Below are 24,106 nucleotides of genomic sequence, written 5' to 3'. Positions count from 1 at the left end.
AAATCTTTTTACTGTCACCCATTTCATTGCTTTGCTTTGTTATAATGAGCGACGTATTTTTACATGCTGAAATCAAGGGTGAGGCACCTGCTAGTGGAAGGTTTGGAAACAGTTTTGATCACCTAGGTTTTAACATGCGTCTAAAACTTCAGTACACAGGTGTTTTTGCATTTTGCCTCCACCAAAATGGTGATGCTGGAGCCGGGAATCGAATCCACAATACAACTTTGTGCTCAATCGCTGCCACAGTCACTGAGCCACTGTGCTTTGTCATACAATGCTAATGAAGCAGCTTGCCAGCACCATTGTGACAGTGTTAACATCTCCAGGTCTGAATTTAGTGTGCCACGTGAAAAATTCAAATTACATTTAAAGTGGCTAGTTGGTGTGTTGGGCAAACAGCCAATACTGTTTTACTGGAATTGTTGCAATAAAAATGAATTTCTAGCTTTGGCCTAAAAAATGAAAAGTAAGTCACAAAGCCCAAGTTTTTTTTGCTGTTGCCATGGGCTTTTGAACAGTAGCTTTCAGTATTTCCATTGTGATGAGAAAAAAAATGAAGGAATTAGACTTTGTGCTCGGTTGAACATTGCAACCTTACTTGCGAGCAGAGCTATTGTTATTGCTTCATTCATGAAAGCATTGATGGCGCCACTTTTTTCGTTGGTTGCCAGATTGCGTGGGTTGATATCCACCAGTGGTGATTTTCGCATGAGGTTTAGACATGGCTTTCGAGGTATGGAATCATGTCAGAATTTGTGGCAGGTAGCTAGTAGTGGTCAAGAGAGAAGAGTTATACACGTGAAACAGCTGCTGCTGTGGTGAAGAGCTATAAATTAAATTAGTTATAAATTAGAGTGGTCCTGCCTATCTTTAGCCCTATGTATCGTGACTTTGCATTCAAGATGTCTACTTAAATAGGGCAGGTGATGCACGCATAGCTGCACTTTCTGTCCTTTTTTTTTTAAAATTTTACCAAAGGTCTATGAGAGTGCACGGTTCTAGATCATGTGGAAGCAACTTTAAGGAAAACGCACTTTTTGAGAAAAATGCTAATATACATACTTTGCAAAGGACTGTGTACTTGTTACTTCGTTCTGCACCACCACAGGGCACTGACTTTTCATGTGGAACCATCATTTCAAAGCAGATTTGGCTGTCGAAGCTAACAAAATGTGGGATTTGTGAAAGCATTGTTTTTTCTTTGCAGTTTATACAGCCTTAAATTAGGGTACTTTGTGCTTGCGCACATGATTAATAAAGTGCACCTTTCACTTCCAGCTTATCTCAAAATAAGCTGTTTATACAGCTACTGCAGATCTGTACAAAGAAAGGATAGCATGTGCATGTGGGTGCAAACTGTCATCTGTATACTATTAAATTTACCTGTGGGTGTATGTCGAGGAAGGTCAAAGTGCAAGAAAAGATTTACAGACGAAAGAAGCAGCAAAAGCAGATGTGCTCTCCATGTGTTTTCTTGCAGTGCATTTCAAAAAAAAGTTTTGGCTGCCATGCATGCCCAAATGTTGAAGTAGCTCCTTCGGGTAATCATTTTCATTTTTCACTAGTGATTAGGATGGTGTGCTTTGCAGAAGGGTGCATCTTTGCACTTCGGCATGCATGTTTGGCGAAGCTTTTGAGAGTCGCTGTTAAAAGGAGAATGCTGAGTGTATCTGTTATTTCTCTTTTGTTTGTCAATTTTTTCTTGCATAACTATCCTCGCCTGTGCAGGGACAGAAGGCACGTTTCAGAACAAACAGTTGGCAGTTTTTGCCTATCTGTGTGTCATATCTCTCCTTTGTGCATGTATGTCTCGGTAGCACACCTTATCCAAGATGAGCTGGTACCAACTAGCTCATAATAGAACTTTGCTGAGCTTCTAATTGTAGCCTTATGATTCAGATTAGTGAAAAATAGTGGTCGTAACAGCTCCCATGTTCCTCTTAAGTTTTATAACTGAATGTACTATCAGGGACAAAGGTCTCCAGGATGTATGAACAGCAGTCTTGGTGCACAGGTGCCATATTTGTCAGGGATAACCTCACTTCACTACCACGCAGATATCACAGCACTCATGTTTGACATTCACCTCTACAAATGGGGTCTGGAGCTACCGGCTAATAACAGATCTATCTGGTTCGGTTGCGGCTCACCTTCCCCGAAAGACTTTTGTCCCCTCTAGTGCAGTTGTCCACACTTCTCTAGAGCGCCCAAATGGCATGCTCTGTTGTACATTTATGACAATCACCACTGCCTGGTGGGCACGATACAGCTTTTAAAAACATGAGGAGTTAACATGATTCATAGGAATGTGCATGCAGAATAAGGTCAGGTGTCCAACTCTAGGTCACTCGTAAATGACCCAAGTGTACTCGGCGGTGCGCTGTTCGAGCTTTGGACGACTGTTCATGTTCATTTATGCATCGATGGTAGTAGTGAGATGATGGTGACAAAATCTGCTACATGGAATTTGCAGAGCATTCTTGCTTATAGGCTTATGTCAGTGAGGATCCTTACTTAACTTTTCTATGTCCCTAGTAGTATGAGACCTTTACATTATCTATTGCCAACTGAAACAGTTATGGCACTATATTTAACTTGGTGGATGTGCGTAGTCATTCTAGTGCATTCAGCAATGTACAAGCATTTATAAGGTTCTTATAAACCTCCAGTGCATTATGCGTGTGTTCTCTGTGTAACATAAGACACACATAAACCATATTATTTTTGTTACTATGCTGCAGTGTCAAAAGTGTAAAGGGCAGGCTGCAAACAGAAACGAGGCCAATTTGCAAACAAAGAATGTTAATCAGTACAAACTTTTGCTAATGCTAAGTCAGTGCAGCTATGTGCATAAATGAGAAACATACATGTACTAGATTCCCACCATTTTCAAGAGGGTTTTGGCCTTTGAACAAAAATAAAATGGCTTAGAGTGACTTTTAAAATGGAATGTTTGCTATGCACCTGTGATGAAACAGTCGGGTAACTAGAAAGCATCATGACTGTGGTAATGCACAATAAACTTAGGCACACATTGGTAGTAGGAAATATTCATTACTCTATGAGAGGAATTAACTTTGTAATCATTTCGAGCTGATTGGCTGTTCAGAATAGTATTGTTTGGTAAAAAATTGCATACCCATATAGAATAATCAATGAGCATGTTTGTGTGACAAGCTGAGAAGGTTTTCTGGTGCCCTTCGTATTGTAAAATGTTTTGTTTGAGCATTCATCTGTAAAGTTTGAAAGTGTGCATACAGTCATTAATTAATAAACCTTACACGAGGTCAGTTCCTGAGTAGAGACAGTTTGATGTATGGTCAGCTATGTTGCACAATTGTGGTTGTTACATGAGGCTTAATTTTTTCACTGAGACAGCTGAAAATAGTGTTTTTGATTGTGAAAGCACTACTTCACTAACTAGCAAAGCTGAAAACCCGAGGTATGTATGAAGCCTCAACCTTTGGTGGAGCGCGAGCGGCGGAGGCCTTGCGCAGCTGTTCCATCAACGTGCGGAAGCAGCATACCCTCGCCCCCTTCAATCCCCACGCGTGGCTGCCGATACCGGCTGCCTACTAGGGGCGAACCGGCATCCTCCCTCCCCACCCCTTCCCCTCACGTGGCTGCCGATAGCGGCTAACGATAAGGTCTTGCATGCTGTTGCCTTTGAGGGGGTGTTGCCTCAAGTGCTTTCGCACGTCCTACATGGTTGAACTACGTTAAGACCCTACCAATTTTTAAAATACTTTTCAAATGGTAACTGTCATCACTAGCCATTCGGTTTAGCAAACTCCTATGGGCACAAAGAATTGCATCAGAACTTTTGTGTTTTCTTAGTCTCAACACCGGTGGCGGCATCAGCCTTTTCTCCAGTGCCTCGCCTACTTTCTGTATGGTCGCTACCATTTGTGTATAGTCAGGGACAAAACTCTCTAGACCACGTGTTCCTCAAACAAAGCCGATAGTTTTACTATTACCTGGCGGTTGGAGACCAGACTTGTGGAGATGAGAGAACAAAATTTTGACTTTCACCTCAACAAGTGTGGCCTCCAGCCATTGGCTAATAGCAGAGCTATTGGCTTCGTTTGAGAAACACGTGGTTCAAAGACTTTTGTCCCCAACTGTACATCTCCTTATCCCTTTTGCAGCTGAAAGGATCATTCTTCCCACGTGTCCTTTGTGAGAATTCTTTGTGGTCTGTAATGGCAGCCAGGGCATTCACATACATGTGATGTGTTTTTTTCTAGTTTTCATGTACTTGCAAGCATGTTCGTGGTTGTGCATTCAGGTTTGTGATTCACTGTCATTTGTAAACTTAATGTTACAATAATGTCCTGAATGTTTACTTTTATTCAAAGATGCTTGCTTGATCATATTAACATTATATATACTTCATGTTCTTGTGAACATCTGCTGTGTCTGTGATATGCAGTAGTCAGAGCCATGGATTACTCCACACGATGTCATCACATGTAATCTAAAAACTAATTTGATGAAGCAATACCAAAACACTGCACAGCCTCAGCAACTAAACAATACTGGTTTTTTATTTTTTAGTGTCCATAGTTAACTGGTGGATTGATATGTGGCCAGCCAGCAGGTTTATTTTGGCTTAAGGCAATTTATGGCTTTTCAACCTTGTTGAGAAGTCGCAGATTGTGTGTTATTGGTTAGTAGCATGGAATGCTTTATCTTTGAATACATGGCTGCATTGTTGAGTGACTTCAAGTAAAAAGTGTGATTGTGCTTATTCATATGCAAATGTGCATTAATGCTCAGTAAGCTGCTTTTGCAAGGTGGTAGTTCTTCATTGTTTTCAGTAAGTGGTAAAATAAAGACGGAAGCCACATGTAAGTCCAGGACAACTGTACTGTGTCCCATTCAGTATAAGTCTAGCACAAAATTCAGATATATAATGAATTAATGTGTAGCATTATTTTTGACTGTTGCTTGGAACAAATTGAAATGTAGTTTGCATCACAACTAATTATTGATTTTAAGTTGTTTGCTTGCTATCAGATATCCAGCAGTCTTCTTTTCCTGATGTTTTTGTGCCATGAACACTGCACATGTAACCCCTTGCACAGGTCATGGAAAAGCCTTCACAAATAAGGTTACCATTTCAGGAACTGCCGTTGTGGTTGCTGAAGCATTCTGTACTTTTCTCACCCCTTTGGGGCTTAAAAGTCAAATAATTTACCTGGCTGTCAAGCTGCAATGTGTGCAGTTTTTTGCCCAAGCCATGTTCTTGTAAATAAAGTAAATAAACTTCCACTCGTATTGGTTAACTAAGAAAAATTGATCTTGTAAGTGGCAGTTTTCCAACAACCTCCACTTTGTGCCACTTAAGATTAAAGTGGAAAAACAGCACAGGCACAGGAAAGACTAGGCCACGAGAGAACTACGCAATACCGAGCTGACTTAAGCTGATTATTTTATTCATATAGAAAGATGGTGTATAGGCAGGTAGAAAGTGTGGGCACAGAAAAGCCAGACACTGCATGACTTGCATTTGCATTGCAACAATGCATGAGGCAAGCCCTTCCATTGGGATAAGGTAATCAGTCATTGTGGGGTTGTGCATCTGTTTCATGTCCTTTCTTTTTACTCTGGTTTTTCCACTCAAATCATTAATTACCAACCATCCCAAGGCGTCACTCTTGCACGCCACCTAAAGGGACGCTGAGAGCCTTTGCCGAATTTTTTTCCCAGTAAAAATAAATTCTGTGGTTCTTTCTGGCTATGCTGATGGTTGTTCAGCTGCAAAAGACTCATTTATTGCTGAGAAGATTGGGTTTCAGAATGAACAATTTTTTTTCCTGCCACTCGCTTCAAACTTATACTTATATATGTGTAAACTTGTATATATTCGGACTTATAAGGGATCGATAATCCCCATTTGGAAGTAAACAGGTGTGCAGTCTGGCAATCTGTCTCATTGTTACTGTGGTTTGCTTGTGAAAAGTGGTGGCAATGCCTGCTTTTAATTTTTTTACATTTCCTTGCTTATTAATGCTCGTTTCCAGGGAAAGTAGCCTGTTCATCATATTGATATTATAATCTGTCGATATAAGCTAACTTCACTTCGTCCTCGGTGTCCCTTTAAAAGCTTGGTTGAAGCTGCACGGGGCACATTGTATACAGCTATTGCCATGCACTGCCCCACTCCTTCCTCCACTTTGCTGTACCCTCTATGAAGAGCTCGTAAAGGTGTTTTGAGTACATTTAAATTATGCAGCACTTGAAAATTGGGCTTCTTATACATAGTGCTGTGTGAGAGAATATTTTTTCTTTGGTTAAATCAAATGACTATGACTCACTCAAATAATCCTTGTGACAAGATGAAGCTTGCACTGCTCGTGACATGGTCAAGGACTGCTGATATACCCTGATATTGTATTGAAACCATTGTGCTTATGTAGTGCAAGCTTCTTGTGTCGTAATGACAATGAAAGCACATGTAGATGATAGCATGACTTTTCAATTTTTTTCAATTTCAATTTCTGCATGCTGGTGTGTGTGTGTGTGTGCACCTTGTCTGCATGATCTGTTTGTGCATAACAGTGCACTGCATTCATGCTTCTGACTCGGTCAGTTCTATTGTGTGGCCGAGACCTGTAAGGCTTTGCATGATATGCTTTGCTAGCCTGTATAGCTGCAGTTGTATTTACTTGTGAAGCTATATGCTGGTGCATAATAGTTCGGTTTCTAAAATTTAAAATTGATTGATTGCTTGATTAAAGGATTCTTATGTTGTAAAGCAGCACTGTGGGCTATAGGGTACGCTGAAATACAAAAATTTCAACTGCTTAGGTTCTTTTTTTTTGCTTAATTATGAAGACTAAATGTAAACACCAACAGTCCTTTGCTGTTAGGCATTGTTTTAGCTAAGACTCACTGTGCATACTTTCTCATATTTTGCCCATTTTCATTGCTATCAGCCATAGATGACTGATCCCAGAGTGTTGCCATGCAGTACTTAAATTCAGTTTAAATGATCAACTAGGCATATAAAATCAGATATGAAGTGACCTCACTTGTCCATAATGTATTTTTGTTTGCATTTTGTTGTTCAGTGTGTTGACAATGTTGCAGTGAATAACTGTATAGTGCTTGCAAACAAACATTTATTCTAGTCTTCTGCTGCTGCTTCTGCTGCTTCTGTTGTTGCTTATGCTGTCTCACGTTAATGTGCCCCTAATATCTTTGTGCATTTGTGTCCATCACCTTGTGAGTTACTTGTCTTGTTATAGCCCCTTTTGTCGTATTCTTGCTTCCAGGGGTGGGTCAGCTTTGTGGGCCTCTGGGAAAGCTGCACAAGGGACTGAGCCACCTGAACCTTGCCCATACGGGAATCACTGCCAAAGGCGTTAACACACTTGCTCATGCACTTTCTTTGAATCGTTCCATGCCCTCCAACCTCACGTACCTTAACCTCAGTGACAATGTCTTCAAGGATGATATTAATGTGAGTGTGTCTCTCATTCTTCTTGGTGTGAGTTGTAGTATAGTGGTTAGACAAAACTTGTGCTTTTTTTTTTTTTTCAGAACCTGTACAACTACTTGGCACAGCCAAACTCTCTCGTCCACTTGGACTTGTCCGGCACTGAATGCGCCCTGGAAACTGTGAGCAGCATATTGCTTTTTCCTTATCTTGCTCTCATAAATAGCTAGTGCAGTACCAAAAATGGTTGCCTTATCAAATGGTCTTTAAATCTCGATATGAACTGAATCTATAAGTATGTTACCTTTCAAGGATGTCATGTGTACAGATTTCACCAGACACAAACGTTTATTAAGAGATGATATTGCTCAGTGTAAACACCATGTACTTGTGGTGAATAATTGTACCCTTTTTTTGCACTATGTGTGGTAAAGATTTTGCTCCAAGCAAGTTAAATTGCTGCACCTCTTAAATTGCTTGTTAGGAGTAACACTCGGAGCATAATAAAACTTGATACCTGGGGGCTTGGAGTGGTTTCTTTGTAGCGATGTGAGTGATAGAACGCAAGCCAGTGAGAAGTCCATTGAATTTTATAACGTTTTTGTCTTTTTTACTTTTTACTAGCTTGTGCAAAGGTGCGAAGTCAGCAGATTTGCATAACTTCAGCTTCCTTCACAGCACGTGATGCAGATAACTCTAGCAGGTGTTCTTTGTATGGGTTCCACGGAACCTTTGGGTTCCTTCTTTCTTTTCTCCTTCTTTTTTGGGTTCCTTCTTTGGGTGCCTCTCTCGGCTGCGGGAGGTTGTCGGTGCGAAACCCTTCGCAGGGCACCTACTAGCAAAAATGGGTACACGCGTCTCCCTGCCCGGCGCCCGTCTTTCTTTAAAGGTGTGCGCTTGGGAGAAGCTCCGCAAACCCCGCTGCGCCCCTCGTGGGCCAAGCCCAGTTTCGAACGACCTCGCAGCCTGCTAAAGGTGATACCCTCCGGCTAACGTGGTTCGAACACAATCAAAGCCTTGATGTGCTGTCACTGGGCACACGTACGCCCTAGCGCAACGGTCTCTCATCCTCCATGAGGACAAAGCAGCCCTTCTGCACCTGCAGAGAAGGTGGCAACCGATGCATCAGTGGTCTAATTCCCTCAGCGCCATGGTATCTTCTCGATGATGCCTTCTCTCTCGTGAGACACACACACCGTCGCCTAAAGTTCTTTCGACAGAATGTATGCTTGCCGAACCTTGATCCGTTGCCACACAGCAGCTTCAGCAGCAGTCTTAGCCTGCAGTTCTTTTGATAGAGCGCACGCTCACCGAACCTTGATCCACTGGCATACAGCAGCATCAGCAGCAGTCATGGCTTCTGGGTTTCTTGAGCACCTAAATCCATGCATACTTCAACCCTCACCTTCAGCTCTCACCTTCAACCCTCACCTTCAACCCTCACTTTCACGCTTCAGCTCTCGTCTTTCCTTTACCGACTTCATTTTTGAACTGATTGTACTATGATGGCTCATAGTGGACTGTTTTCACTGTCCAGCCGGTCATTTGTTACTGAATTTGGCCATTTTTTTGAAGGGCTGTGTCTGTGCTTAATTTTTTGAATGCATATTCAGCATAAAGGAACAAAAGCCAAAACATTTTAGGCTCCTCAACACTTGTACAAATCTCCTGGGGTTCTTCGAGCTTAGAAACTATTGAGAACTGAGCTGAAGGATTGTCTTGCAGAATAGTGACATAGAAGCAACTTACCATGAAAGATGATCAGAAATAAAAGTTTAGGGCTTTTGACTGCTATATCAGAAGTTTGGTGGATATGATACTCGGGCACTGTAGCATTTCATACTTGGTAGTATTGGCTCGTGGGTGTAGTTTCTGAATGGGTTAGTATAAACTATTAATGGTGACTTCAGTTTCATTCTTTTTTGCTTTTTTAAAAGTGAAAGCTCTGCTACTCCCCTTCATAGATTCTTCGCTGTGTGCGCGAGTTTAACCTTGAACCCAGGAGAAACCACGTGACAGCTATGACGTCACTCAGCCGTCGCTGAAACCAAGCGCTCGCCTCTGTTTCTATAGGCCGTCGGCGTTCATTGTGTTCATTGGCATTGACAACGTCTTAGACTCCGAGGCATTATTTGCCTTTTTTCTTCCAGGTGTTTGGCGCGCTGCTGCGGGGCTGCACTCAGAAGCTTGAGGTGCTTAACCTATCGCGCAATGTGTATAGTTCAAAGAAGAGCAAAGAGGTACTGGTGCCACCATCATTCAAGACCTTCTTCTCTAGCACTGTTGCTCTGCGTCACCTCAACATGGCAAATGTCCGTATGCCCATGGAGGCACTCAAGTGAGTAATTCTTTGCAAGCACTTTTCTCAAGGCCTTCTGCACAGGCATCGAAGCTGCTCTGCTGGGGTAACTTCAGCTGTTTTTCTGCCTTAACAAAGAGTTGCTTCATTTCTGGCATTTGTTTGTTAGGGGAAGCTGCTGAACTTAGAGCAAACTATACCATTACAGCAACTACTTTTCATCACCATCTGTGCATGGTAGCAGATTTATGAGAACTGAATGCATGTTTTTAAAGTTTAGGTCGTATTTTTAGCTTTCACACTTTTTTTTTGCTTTAATACTGTGCTTTTTTTGTTTTCATTTCAGGGCCATGCTGCTTGGTTTAGCATGCAATGAAATTTTGACTGAAGTTTGGCTTGACTTAAGTTGCAATGACCTCAAGACTCAAGGTGCACTGGTGCTCGAGTCTTGTCTGCCAGGAATACGCTGCTTGTACAGCCTGGACATCAGTGAAAACAGTCAGTGTCACTGAGAAGCTTTCATTATATGGCCATATTGATGTATGTGCTGCATTCAGTGGTAGCTCCAAGCCCGGGGCTGTGTGTAAATGAATAATTTTCAGTATCTAGGCCTGGATATTTTAACGCAATAGCGTTAAGGCTCCCCTTGAGCGGAAAACCCGGCTTCATTCCAGCGGCATCATGGAGAGAAATCCATGTCATGCTTGGATGTCTGGAATGAAAATAATGAAGCAGAGGACTTGTAATCTGCATTAAAGGTCGATGCATATCTCAAACCACTTAATTTTGTAAAAGAAAAATTTCCATAAATTTTAGTCAGGATTCGAACCCACGACCCTTGGTTTGCCAGCCAGGCAAGCTACCGCCTAGGCCACATAGGCATGTTGACTTGGCTGAGGTACAAGGGGGGGATGATGTGCGTATGGTGTTGGCTTAATTTGAGGTTTAGTAATGTGGTAATTAGTGGAGAAAAATAGACGTGCTAATTAGTGAGACACTAATTGCTCTCTAATATTATGCTTTATTCTCTTCTCCAGACTTTGACCAAGATTTGGCCAACATTGTGGCAGCTGTTGGAAAAAATCAGTCCATCAAACGACTTTCAATCGGAAGGAACTTCACAAACATGAAGACTAAGTAAGAGGAAAGTTTTTACTCAGCACCTAAAGGCTAATTCTTCCATAACTTTTTGTGAACCACAGTCAGTGTATCTGGCAGCTGAAGGACATGTGATGCACCATTGAAGGACTCGTAAGTGGGATGCCGAGGCTGGTAGTGTATCCTTAGTTCAGTGAGCCTGTTTTGTCAACCGGAGGCCTACTGGAGTAAAGTAGAGCTCTGAAGCGCTTCATAGTGTGATGCATCAGAAGCTTAGGTACCGTGGCTTTCATGAGCTTAATTGTTTGCACTGAACTAGTACTCCCACTGCATAGAAATATGTGCATCTCGGTATCTCAGAACTTTGACATTTGCGGCAAGCCAGCCACGATATCCAGTTCCTAGACACTTCACCAAAGTATTTGAAAGGGGAATTGTTGATCAGTTTACTACACTTCACTCTTCTGCTGTGCCAGAGTTTCAGTTTGTCTGCAAAAGAAAGTGAGTAGCTGGGTCTTGAGTTTGTCACTAAAAAAGGTTGTCTACCTGCATTGCATCATGTGCGCACAACAGAACATATTTTTGCATTGTTTGCTTGTGGCTTAGAAAGTAGCATCCTTTTTTAGTGTTTTTTCTTGTGCCTTGGAACAGTTTTATTTTTAATCAATGCTAGTTTATGGTGATATTGTCTCAGGCTTATGATCATGGTTATTGCAAAAAGAAGACAACAGCAAGACATGAACACAGATGCTACAACAGCTTTTGCTGTCTTGTCACTGCAAATTTAGCACCTTGCTGTCATTATTTTCTTTGTGCTATAGTTCTGACCTTGAGTAAGGCCGCCAATTTTCTGCGGTGGAAATTCCCGATTCCGCAGCTGCAGAATAAAGAATGCGTAAAATTCTGCGTGAAGCTTAAGGTGCATGAAAGAAATGTGCAAGTTTATTTTTTGAGCACGTCCCTTGCATGCTGCACAGGTTCATTTTCTGAATTTGAAGGCGGCTGTTGTAACTCAGCATTAAGTAATTTTTCGTTTTATCTTCACTCAAAAAGTGGCGCTTGTTTGATACAAGATTTCCATAATGACTGCAATAGAGGAGAGTGTAGGAGAGGACAGAGCCCAGAAAGATAGGACATCAAACTGTTCATTTTGTTTGTCTTGCTTAGAAGGGAATGGTGCGAGGTCTCCATGACTGTATTTCAGTTCTTGAGCAGTTTTCAGGTACACTTGCCACTAAGCAGCTAGGACTGGTGATTCTTGATTAAGTGCAGGCATCCTTGCAAACTGCAATCTTTTTTTCTGGTAGAAGCCTGACTTGCAACAGTTCCTCCACCTGCTATGGTTTGCTTGAATTTCGTTATAATCATTAGAACCGTAATAAAATAAAAAAGTTTCCTGAGGTCTCAAACTTATCCTTTAGTGCAAATAAGGTAAATTAGTCATTATCCCATCGTTCTGTTATTCCTACCGACGTCCATAACAAAAATTGCATTAATAAGTTTGGCTGCCAACACAAAATTTTGTGAGATATTCTTAAATCTGCGATTTTTTGCAGAATTTTGGGAAACTAGGGTCCTTAACCATGAGTACACAATAGTATGTACCAACTTGCCCAAGAACTGAGTGTCTGTGGCTCTTTAACATTTTTTCAAGGTGCTTTACTTATTCTTTAACTTTTCTTTATTGCTCCGTAGTGCTCATGCCTTTTCTATTTGATTAACTGTGGGTATTCTGAAATGTAAATAAATTATCAAACATTATTTGTGTTGCATATTTGCAGGCACATAACTCGTGTGATGGAAGCAGTGGTGCAGCTAATCCAGGAGAAGGACTCTTCACTTGAGTACCTTTCATTAGCAGACTCGAAGCTTCGAGGAGAGCTGTGTCTTGTTATCAATGCACTTGGCAGTAATCAGTGCCTCACATCAATTGATATAACGTAAGTTATTAGTTCCTTTGTCATACTGTCACATTGTGCTGCAAACAACGTCTGTGAAAACTACTTTGTTACTGTAGCCATCAGTTTATTTTTCTCTCACAGCTTATTCACTTATAAGCTATTTAGTATGCACAAAAAGTAAGTTATACACAATGTGCAGTGTTTTTTTTTTCTTGTCTGCAGTTTGTTTATATCTTTTTGTTATTTCTATCCAGTGGCAATTACATGGGTCTCAATGGTGCAAAGACACTGGCTAAGGCTCTGCAAATCAACTCAAAACTGAAAAGCATCCTATGGGACCGGAATTCTACGCCTGCTCAGGGTTTTCAGGATATTGCTTATGCACTTGAAAAGTGAGTACTGCATTGTGGTCAGCTTTATTAGCATATAAGGACTGTCCATCATGACGAGCACGAATGGGTAGTGGAGTTGTGGTAATACAGTGCAGTAGTACAGTAAGCTTGAAGTGACTGGAAAGAACGTTTGAATTATCGAATGGCATCCAGAAAACTATGAAGAAGTGCTTGCATCTCAGTAAATTAGTTTGGTGAACAACTGGGTCATCGTCATCTGCTTTTGAGACAAAAACTGCGTGTAAATGACAGTTTTTCGCAGTTCTATCAAATGCTTTTGCACTCAATACCATCGCGAGGTGTGAAGCATAACTGATTCATGATTCATGATAGTGAAGGTCTCCATGTCCTCTTTCATGGTACAACGTGGTAACGGTAGAGCCTCTCTCCATGTAGGCATCGAATGCGAAGAGGTTCTATTGTGCCAACAGTGACGAACACCACGTGATGAGCGCACCATTTCGATGGGCTGGAAGAACGCAAGGAAAACACAGATGGAACTGAGTGAAACATGCATTGGTGCTAGAGTGGCGTGATGCGCCAATGAGCATCCGAAACAGCATGCAGCTGGGCACGGTTAGCTAGCTGATGCGCAGTTATTGCCCCTGTGGGTTGGCTGTGGAGCTCGGAGAATGAAACTATGTGGCTGGACTATTTCTTTATATAGGGACTGGGACTTTCCAATCATAGTCACACTTGCCGTCGTGAGCAAGTCAAAGAAGTGTGGTCAACAACACACCATGCAGTTCGGACTTGAGTGATATTTGGATGATTTCTTGCCATGCAAGTTGCACCTCAGCATGGTCCTTTTTTCACAATCCCATCAGAATTAACACGTAGAAGCCCAGCAGCACCCGAACTGACGAGCATTCGATTCCCGCAGACCATGCATAGGCATTGGGTGGGGGGACCCTGCTGGTAGTTCGAATCACCTGGATTTCTGGGGGTGTAGTTAACAAAGTTCTGCTGTACACAGTTGTGGCAAGTACAGCTGAACACTATTAGAGTAATCCCTTGTGTCACCATATGAAATGCATACAAGTGCCATTTAGGTTGAATTCTCATGGTGTCTGTGGTGAGTAACTTTGGTATAGTGTCCAAGTCAAGCCCAACAGCCCTATTATAATAAGTATATCAGTTGCTTGGGCAAGTATATATTGCCTGGGCAAGTATATACATATTGCCTGGGCAAGAATATATCTATGAACTAGAAGCTCTTATAGTCGGATGCAACTTAAAGGGACCCAGAAAGGGGCTCTCAATAAAGTTGCGATATGTCTGGGATGTTAAAAGACGCTGCTTCATAATCATCCTCCAGCAAGAATTATTTTAAAGCGTTTTGTGGAAGCTGAGTTATATGCAGACAAAATTTGAACTTCCGCGTCTTCGCTCCTTTTCCTCTCTCGCACGCCAAAACGGCGGCGCTCCTCTACCGGCCCAACCTACTCGACGCCTCCCCTCCCTCTGCCAGCTGCGGCGTGCGGAGTGGCCGGGGCCGCACTAGTGTGTGATGTCTGAAAGAATTTGGCGCTGTGAACCAGTAATAACCCCCGGCTGCTGACGTCACTTGCACGACGTGACGTCGTATGCCAGGTTTTCGTGCAAAAGCCCGGCACCACACGTTGCCGCGAGGTGCGAAAGCAGGAATTTTTAAGAATGTATTGTAAATTTCCCACTCGCTTTTGAGGTCTCGTACGCGGCATAGATGCTCGGTGGCCTGTACTCTACATAGCGCAAGCATTTTAAAGCCAAGCTCAAACATCCCTTTCTGTGGCCCTTTAAGCCTGTAGGGACCACCACACTGAATACCTTCATGACAAAAAGTAGTCCACTGTTAAAACTTTTTCTTGTTACCTAAACAAGAAACTAAACATCAGATGAAATAATAAGCTCAAGAATTTTGGTGAATGTGGCTTGTTTGATATAGTCGAACATCAAAAAGTAGTAAGGGTTTAACGTAGTTTAACCAAATAGATGTGTAAAAGCATGTGTTCATTCTTCAATTGTACGGGGCACTTGAACTCCGCCTTAATTGTATGACGCGATAGCTTTAGTGGGTTAATGTCCATATATACAGAATTGATCATTCTCTATTTAGCATTCATAGATCGCGGCGAGTCCACATACCACTACCAGCATAGTGGCACAGCGGTTAAGTGATGGTGCTGCTTCTGTCACAGTCACCGGTATGGGGATTGTGCGACCCACGTTGCTATTGCCGAGCAACCTGTCGCTGCCAATCATTAACTTATTTCCACCTGCCTCCCATTGGCTACAGCTGGCGCGATGCTCCTCCAGGCTTACCCGAGCTTCCGTAAAGTAAAGTTAGCAAACGATGTGGCACTATTTGGTCACAAATGATGTTTCTACTTTTCTTTCTGCCAACCATGGTCATTTTTTGTTTCTTCTGCATTTTATTCTTCAAATTTAAGCATTAAGAACAAGTGCTTGTTAGAAAATTAAGAGGACACACTTTGCTTTTTTTTTTTCTAAAATTATCTTGAATATGCATCACTATCTCAGCTTTTTTCTCACTGCCTCATTTTTCATGCTGGCTGGTGTTGTAGTAGCAGCTTCTCCAACACTGCTTTTATAGTGATAGATGTTAGTTTCACATCCCCCGCTTTTATGGCATGTGGTGGTGTTTGTACAGCATGGTGCAGCAAGGCGCGTGAGAGCGTAGGAGAGTGCAAAATTTAGCGAAAGACAAGGTGCAAGAACGAGCAGTTGCCGTCGGTAGCAGTGTCTGAATACCCGGAACTTCGAATAATTTGCAAATAGTATTTTCTATTTGATTCACTCCGCACTTTCACTCTTTGAACCTCCTAACCATTCAGAAATTACTAATTTCTTGTTCATCTGAACTCGTGGCGAAACATTGAGACATCTTCAAACGGCAATATCTTGCACTTGTCACGTGAGTTAATTTCCTCTTTTGTCATTGACTACAAGCAGGAAAAAGCCTGTGCGCCATATTGCTAGGCCTTGTATAAAATTGATGCACTGACGGCCAGCTGTTGCGTTGTGCTCTCGGGTCGGAAAACAAAGTGTAGCACCATGTGGCACTTCAGTGATGCAGTGTAGAGCAGCAAGAGGGCAAGGCCTTCATTGTCGGGGCATAGCAAGAAGAGTGGTTACATCGCCATATAGCAAGGTGAGGTGAGAGGAAAAGCACGCTCTAGAGAGAGCACAGTGGGGAGAGGAAGGGTACAGCAACTGCAGTGGGGTGTCATGCAGAAAGGTGAGAGGGAAAGCACCATCAGGAGAGGAAGGGTGTACAGCATCGGGGGGCTGAGCAGCTGCTACGCACCAAAGCACTGTGTCATCTTGGCGTTGAAATGCCCAATGCCTCACACCACTAAGGCGTCATGCTAACGGTTAAGATGCCCGCGACTTGACATAACTCAGTGGCAGAGAGAGTTGAATATTAACATCAGTTCAACAACACAAGCAGCCTGTGATATGAGTGAACACATGGTTGGCACGCTTGTATGGTGTAGTGTTTCGTTAAAAAATTGGCAGACATTTATGATGTGCTGCTTAATGCATGGATTCAGTGACAGCTGTTACGCTGTGCTATGCGCGCGACGTGCACTGCTTTTACAGACATCGCCACTGTACATGCAAAGCGCAGAGCAACAGCTGTTGCTGAACCCATTCATTATGCAGCATGGTATAATCATTTCTCAGTGTTTTTTGGGATTCATAGGTTGCTTCCAAGAGCCTTTGATGGAAAGGCCTGTAATTTCTGCCATGTTGCTGTGCATCGTGCACCTTTGAATGCATGTGTGGTGCAAGGGTGTAAGGAGTGAATAGTTTATAGACTTTTTGTTATTTGAAACCAGCATTGCATCTGTGAAAGCTAGGAAATTCATGCTGCTACACTTCTCAATTTTTTTTTTTTTTTTGCTGTTTAGGAACTTCACCCTTAGGTACATGCCTTGTCCAGTTGTTGACATCACCTTGGCTATGAAAATTGCACCTGACCGCACTGAGGCTGCTTGGAAAAAGGTGCAGTAAATTATATAAATGTTCGAAACTGTGACTCTGTGCCTGTGTTGTAAAATCCAATCTTGAAGTCTCAGTCAAGTAAGATGGGGGGGCCCTTTCAGATTGCTGCACTTACACTGTCAAAAAGCAGCCCTTCAGGACTTGCAAAAATGAGCTGGGGATTGCCCCAGAGGTGAAGCAAGTCAGCTGCAAGGGGAATATTGTCTTTGTGCATGTCGTACAGTTTGTTCCTTGTGCCTTTTAAAAGCACAAGGAAATTAAGCATGATCTCATGTGTTATGAGATTATGATGGAAAAAAAGAGATCACTGTTTGTTGATATTTGGTAATGATGGGCATTCCAGTAGCAATGAAAGGAGGATTGGTAAATTTAAATCTTTCATTGAAAGTTGCATTAAACTAGCTGAAGTGACATTGTGCAGCGAAATTTTGGTACTGCCAGTGTATTCCATCACGTGACCACATCTTGGTGAAATATGATGTGGTATATGACATGTATGATGTAAATATACGATGTGTGGCATTTTTTTTCTTTCTTAAGTGTTGTTCATGTTTTAATATGGCTTATGCTTTCTTAATGCATCTCTCAATGCACAAATGGTATAGCTTTAGAGGTGGTACTGCCTTGGCATTACCGAGTTGAAGTGCTGTGACAAGACCTATATTTGTATGGTGTATAATGGCTTTGTGTGCAAAAATGCAAGAGTGCAATATCAGTATACCAAAGCTCTTTAATACTGTTCCGTAGCTTGGACCGCATTAGTTCTGGTTCCTCACATTTGCTAGCATGCAGTTGCTATTGCCCTTACTTTTCATGGTTTGCAGTGTTGGGATAGATAAAAAACGATCATATCCACCTGAGTACAGGAATCAAAGAATATTTTTCACTATAATCTCATAGCAGGTATAAAATACTTGGATGTATCAAGTATGTGGATTTTTTCGATTTTTTTTTTTTTTTTTCAAATGTAGGTATTGATGGACCAGGTGAAGTTTATGTTAAGATGTTATTTGCTTTGCCATATAATTGCTTCATAATCATGTGGTTAGGAGCCTCTCAGGGTCATAACAAATCTCTGTGGAATATCCTGCATCATATCTTAAAGCTCTATATACATAGTTGTTTACGTTGCCATGCACAGTGGTATGAACAGAACAGATGTATCATATTAATCTCCTGCTTCTAGTTGCTGCATATCCCTGGCAGTGTGTGGCTTTAAAGTGATTTTAACACCTTAAGTTCCCTTTGAATTTTTGCATCTTTGCTGAATGGACATTCAGAGGGAACTGAAGTATGAGCTTAGTTTTGAAAAAAATAGTGCAAGTGAAAGGATCTTCGTTCATGCTATGAAATCACCCAGAAATGGCAATTTACTTTATGTAGATAAACTGTCATGATGCGACACGCACAAGAATGGCTCTAGGCTTAATGGAAAACAGAAATAAGTGCACGCGAGTGTTTCGGGGTCCCCATAGATTATGTGAAAGAGATTATGTTTAGTGATAACAGTGTAGAATTATAGCATTTTTAAGCAGCGTTGTTTGCTGTTTGGTGCCACTGTTAAAGTAAAAAATTTTAATACAGTTGCAGATTTTCCTTATATAATTGCCCTGTATTTGCCATTGCATGATTTAAATTTATGGGCATTGGTTTTTATGGAGGCTAAAAGTGGTGTGAGCTGTCAGATATATTGTCATAAAAGAAACTTGTCTAGTGAAATAAAAATGGGTAAATGTGGTTTTGAGTTTGCTGTGCTGGTTTTGCCTATCAGCAGTGTAGTCTGTTTTTTTGTCATTATGTAGTACTCATAATGCACTGCTTTCAGTGCTTATAGGGTAGTGTGACACTGAGGTGTGTACTGCTATTTATTTTCAGGAACGTGCTATAGTGGCTCTTCACTTTGAACAGAATTGCGTTTCATAATTGCTCAAAATTTTTTAAATCGGTTGCTTTGAATTGACATCAGTATCATGCTGTCACTAATATAGGAGAAGGAAATTCAGCAAACTGTATAAAGTTTAACAGAAAACTGGCCTGACTTGCAATTCTTGCGAAACAAAGTTCAAATGGCATACGCAAATTAGAATGGAGTGGAAAGCATCAACCATGTCAGTACTCCTCATCAGTGAAAACTGGTTGCTCGTTAGCAGCATGTGCATGTTTAGGCAGGATAAATGTAGCACTCTGGATTGGGGCTCCCCCATAGTACATTTTTTTTTTACTTGCATATCATCCTTCTACATAGTTTTCTTCATGTGATGTTTTTGTGAGCAGTTCAAAACTTCTAAGTTTTAATAAATTTTCAGTTTCTTAACAGTGCTATTTAGTACGTTAAATTGAGTACACAATTATGTGACTTGGCAATTGAAAATTGAGTTGAGTAGTATTTCTGCCCTTGCGTGTGGAGTTGGTGCAGCTCACTTCTGTGTTGACCTTATGTGCTGATGATTGTTATGTTTCAGATTTCTGAGCTTCTGCACCGTAATGTGTCACCAAAGAAGCACAGCAACAGCCAGGCATTCAGACTGCAGCAAGGCTTCCTGCTGAGCTCAACCCAACAGGTGATGGCTTCTTTCCCCTTTTTCTCTTAAGGCCTGTCTGATTATCTAGCTTTTCTGCCCGCATTGCTTTTCAGATGGTGGACCGTTGGATGCTTCATCTTCAGGATGTCATCCGAACAGCGCAGGCCTCATCTTCGGAAGATGTCACCTGTGACGAGGAGGTGCTCAAGGCTGAAGGATACCTGAAGGATGCTAGCAGTGCCAAGCAGGTCAGCACATTATGGCACATGCCTCTTGCTTTTAAAGCATGTTGATTGAATGGCAAGCATTTACCAGAAGTATTGCAAAATGCAGTCAAGACAAGACAAGAATTCAGTCAAGATTTCCTTAGCTGGTATTGTATTGTTATCTCTTTTTCTTTTATTTCTTGCTGAATATACACTCAATGGGAAATTGACATGAAAGTTAATTTTTACAATTTTGACATTTGTCTGAGCATGCCATATTTACTCGCGTAATTTGCATGCTTTTTTTCTTTAAATTAAGGCTTCAAAAAGGGGATGTGCAAATTACAGTAGCCGACGGGTAATTCAGACTCCAATAATTCGGACTTGTACGATATTTCGGACTTCAAAAGTCTGAAAGTTCGATTTTTTGGACTAATTTCAACCGCCTGCGGGCCAAAATATGCCATTTTATCGGCTTTTCGCCGGCGCGAAAGGTGCCATCTTGGATTGAGGTATATTTACTCTGCAGTTGGATTGGCTTGACAAACCTTCTGTACCTCATTTTTGCCAGTAGAGGTGCTTGCGATCTTTGAGACTTTGAGGTGGCAATCGGATTGTCATCGCCGTCAACTTGCTTTTGTCACCAAACTTGTCGCGGGCAGTTATCGCTTGTCTCATACGTTGTAACATGAAAATTGGTTGTTGGGGAAAGGAAATGGCGCAGTATCTGTCTCGCAATATTGGCGGACACCTGAACCGCGCATTAAGAGAAAAGATAAAGGAGGGACTGAGAGAAGAAAGGAAGAAAGAGGAGCCTTAGTGGAGGGCCCCGGAATAATTTCGACCAGCTGGGGATCTTTAATGAGCGCTGACATAGCACAGCACACGGGCGCCTTTGTGTTTCGCCTCCATCGAAACGCAGCCGCCGCGGTTGGGTTCGAAACCGGGCACTCCGAATCAGTAGCCGAGCGCCCTAACCACTGAGCCACCGCGGCGGGTCTCATGCGTTCACCATTCGCTGTTTCGTCACTTGAGTTAATCCAACCGCGTCGACCGAGTGGCGAGTCTTCACAAAGTTGCATCCTTTCGCCGTTTTGTGATTGCGTCTGGCGGTTCCACCGATTTGAATGTAAAGTTCCTTGTCTTTGCGTGTGTTTGACGAGCAGTGTGGTACACACTCGGGTTGTGGACAACATGGCGCGGCCGGGTCCGCTAAAGAAGCGTGGGAAGTATTCAACTAAACGCCGTGACCTTGCTGTCTAGCATGTACGGTGAAAGTGTAACTTTGGCACAGAAACAGGTGCAAGTCGTCGTCATCCAGAGAAATTTTCCTTAAGGTAAAATCAGTGGCATTCTTAAGCCGATTTCATCTCAATAAAGCAATTTTTTTGTACTGCACGGATTTTCGGACTGTTCGATTATTCGGACCATTTTTCGGGTCCGAAAAATCGGTCGGCAACTGTATGCAGAGATTTTGTGAACATGTCCTAAAAAAAAACTTCAAAGGCCATAACATGCAATATATGCCGTATATTGCCACCTATACGTCGGCCCCCCCCAACTCGCACCCTTTACTGGACAAAAAAAAATTATATCGCAAAGCCAGGAGTCAGGGGCAAATGGATATAAAAGGCGATAAAACGGTGCCCTTGTGTGCGGCCTGGCTGACTAGCAGCAAACCGAACAGCAAACGGTTCAGTAGTTTGAGGTTCCGACGCGTGCCAGAATTTACTGGCAGGTTGCTCTTGCAACTGTTCGTCCGGGAAAGTGACCTCCAGCGTGAGCGAGCCGGGTGAACAGCCCGCAGTTCGATTTTTTTGGGGGGTCGGAGTGGTGGCGTCTCCTCGCTGCTCGCGTGCACCCTCGAGCATGCTGGTGGTTTGGTGCAGCAGGGAACATAAAATATGAGAGTAAAAGTCTTTTGTTTAGAAATCGGGGTAATAAGTTAGGGGCGAATTACGTGAGGACGCAGGTTATGCAAGTAAATATAGCATGTCATTTCTGTTTTTGTCTGGTAGCGTCAGAGTTGTAAAAAGACAATTTTTTAAAAATTTAATTTGGAACTCTGAAACTTGCGTAATGATTTGATATTCCACTACAGTATGGATGTAGTTTTTAAAAAGGTTTCACTTTTGTTGATTTGTTTAGTAATGAATTCATCTTTTTGTTTTTGTGTTTGTAAATGTCATTAGCTGAAGGAAACTGTTATATTCGTTTAAAGTCGAGCAAATTATTGTTGCATTCTTTAATGGGAAGCTCACCTTTCTCTTGTGTATGCCTAAACTAAAGCCCAACCAGAGCATGAGTATCCTAATTAATATAATCTGATGGGAACATTTGGACTCTGGTAGAGCTTATTTCCTGATCATATATTTCTTCTGTGTGTGTGTGTGTGTGCCATTGCACTGTTTCACTATCTGAAGACTACTGTAGAGTTAATCACTTTGCACTGCAGTGCAAGGCCAGAAAATTAGGACAAATGCTTTTAGTTTGTGTTACGACTGCCATGTGTAGCATGGTAATGAACATAAAAAATTGCAAGCGGCAATTTTGAATGTTCAGTAAACCCCATTGATTTTCTATTGCCTTCGAAACTATGTGGTGTTGAGTCCAGGGACCATTTTATTAGTCCAATTTTGCGGTGAGTAGGAAAAGCAGGTCTACATAATGAACATGTTTGAGCAGCATCTCGTCACATTCGGCAGTTTTTTGACAAGTGGAGAGAGAGAGTAAAGCATCTATTTAGAGACCCCAAGTCTGAGGCTGCAGAGGTGGGGTAATAATATTCCTGTGGTGCCGCGTGGCATTCACTGTGGTGTTCAGGCAACATATAGCTGAAGCTGGTGATATCGAGGAAAGCTGGTTGTATTAGGCTGTCACAATCACCATAGAAAAACCAAATGCGTGAAAACATTGAAAGTGCTGTTATTTACAGACTCCTTGTGGTCGAAATTCCCGGAGCCCTTCACTACGCCGTCCCTCAAAGCTTGAGTCGCTTTGGGACGTTAAACCCCCATTCAGAAACTCAGTTCAGTCAGTGTTAGGAGACGCCGTACAAATGTAAAAACAGCCACAGTACTTGGACTGAATAAAAAGTTTGTGGGGTTTCTGGTCATGTACGAGTTGCAAAAACGAGAGCTGACACAGTGTGGCACATGCACATGAATTGAAGCAGAAATCAAAGAAGTGATTATGTTTTACAAGGACTACATAAGTATGTACGTCAGAAGCTCAGGCGCAACTTGATGTGGTCAAATATCAACTTGATGTGGTGTCAGCTGTCGACTTGATGCAGTCAAGTATCGATATTTCGAACTGGATGGTGATGTGAAAATTAGTTGGAATTAAGGGGAGCCTTTTAACATACTTGATTTTGAAAGGCTCAAAGCATCGATTTGAGTTAACCAGATATTTTTTAATTAGGCAAGTTCAATTATCGAGAATCTGCTGTACTCATAGAAAAATGAGAAGCCAAAATATGATTATTATGAAAATGTAAGGCCAGTGAATAAAACGTCATTTTCATGCAGATAATTATTTTTTGTCTTTCTGTGAAGAAAACCTTTTATCTCCCAATCTTGTTAACCCAAGCATTTTTTGCCCAAACCTTTTTTCAACCCAGGTGTGTACCTGCGTTCTACGTCTTGTGTTTTGTCAAACGTGTTGTCATTCTTTCTGCGTTTTCAGCTATTGACCCGGCTGCATGATGTGGTCCTCCAACAAGAGGAAGCAGGCAACCCAATTGAAATAAAGCTGCAGGGCTGTGTAGATGAGCTGGAGAAGACCGTCAATGCGTACCTCAAGGTGGGACTACCGCTGTATTTTCTTCTTGGTATTATCATTAACTGTGTTGGATGATGGAAGTGTTGTAGCATTTACACCAAATGGTGACTTGGAAGTCACCCTGTCTCCTTGTGCATCAAGCTGGAACTTAATGGAAAATACAATACAATTTTCAGTGTTGGCTGATAAGTAGCTTTGGCATTTTCATCTGCACAGTAATTGATATCAAGTGATGGGCCTTCAAAGCAAAACAATACATTGCGACACCCTTTTTGCCTGTGCAACAACAATTTGTGACACAGAACGCAAAAAACTACTTACTGGCACATGGTGGAGGTGTTCGAGCAGACAAACTTCTTGCATTAGAGATTTCAGTCTGTGAGATCACTTGACACTGCAGCAGCTGAACTGTGATGTCACGCAGACGCCGTGTGCTAGTGCTGACTG

The 24,106-nt window shown here is 42.0% G+C and overlaps 1 protein-coding gene across 7 annotated transcripts in view; it reads left to right on the top strand.

Annotated features, from left to right (window-relative positions):
• The window catches only part of LRR (capping protein regulator and myosin 1 linker 1 leucine rich repeat protein), a 105,309-nt gene that overhangs the window by 22,859 nt on the left and 58,344 nt on the right, over positions 1-24,106 (top strand). For all 7 annotated transcript variants that reach the window (XM_077647230.1, XM_077647234.1, XM_077647231.1 and 4 more), the window contains 11 exons: positions 7,284-7,471; positions 7,552-7,629; positions 9,598-9,785; positions 10,093-10,244; positions 10,784-10,883; positions 12,626-12,784; positions 13,000-13,137; positions 17,055-17,148; positions 19,611-19,709; positions 19,784-19,918; positions 23,564-23,680. In XM_077647230.1, the coding sequence (XP_077503356.1) occupies positions 7,284-7,471; positions 7,552-7,629; positions 9,598-9,785; positions 10,093-10,244; positions 10,784-10,883; positions 12,626-12,784; positions 13,000-13,137; positions 17,055-17,148; positions 19,611-19,709; positions 19,784-19,918; positions 23,564-23,680 (1,448 nt within the window). The remainder of the gene's footprint in view (positions 1-7,283; positions 7,472-7,551; positions 7,630-9,597; positions 9,786-10,092; positions 10,245-10,783; positions 10,884-12,625; positions 12,785-12,999; positions 13,138-17,054; positions 17,149-19,610; positions 19,710-19,783; positions 19,919-23,563; positions 23,681-24,106) is intronic.

This window comes from Amblyomma americanum, chromosome 1 (genome assembly GCF_052857255.1).
Source record: "Amblyomma americanum isolate KBUSLIRL-KWMA chromosome 1, ASM5285725v1, whole genome shotgun sequence".
Classification (NCBI taxonomy): Eukaryota; Metazoa; Arthropoda; class Arachnida; order Ixodida; family Ixodidae; genus Amblyomma; species Amblyomma americanum.
Note: the sequence above shows the minus strand (reverse complement) of the source record. Positions and strands in the feature narration are given on the sequence as shown.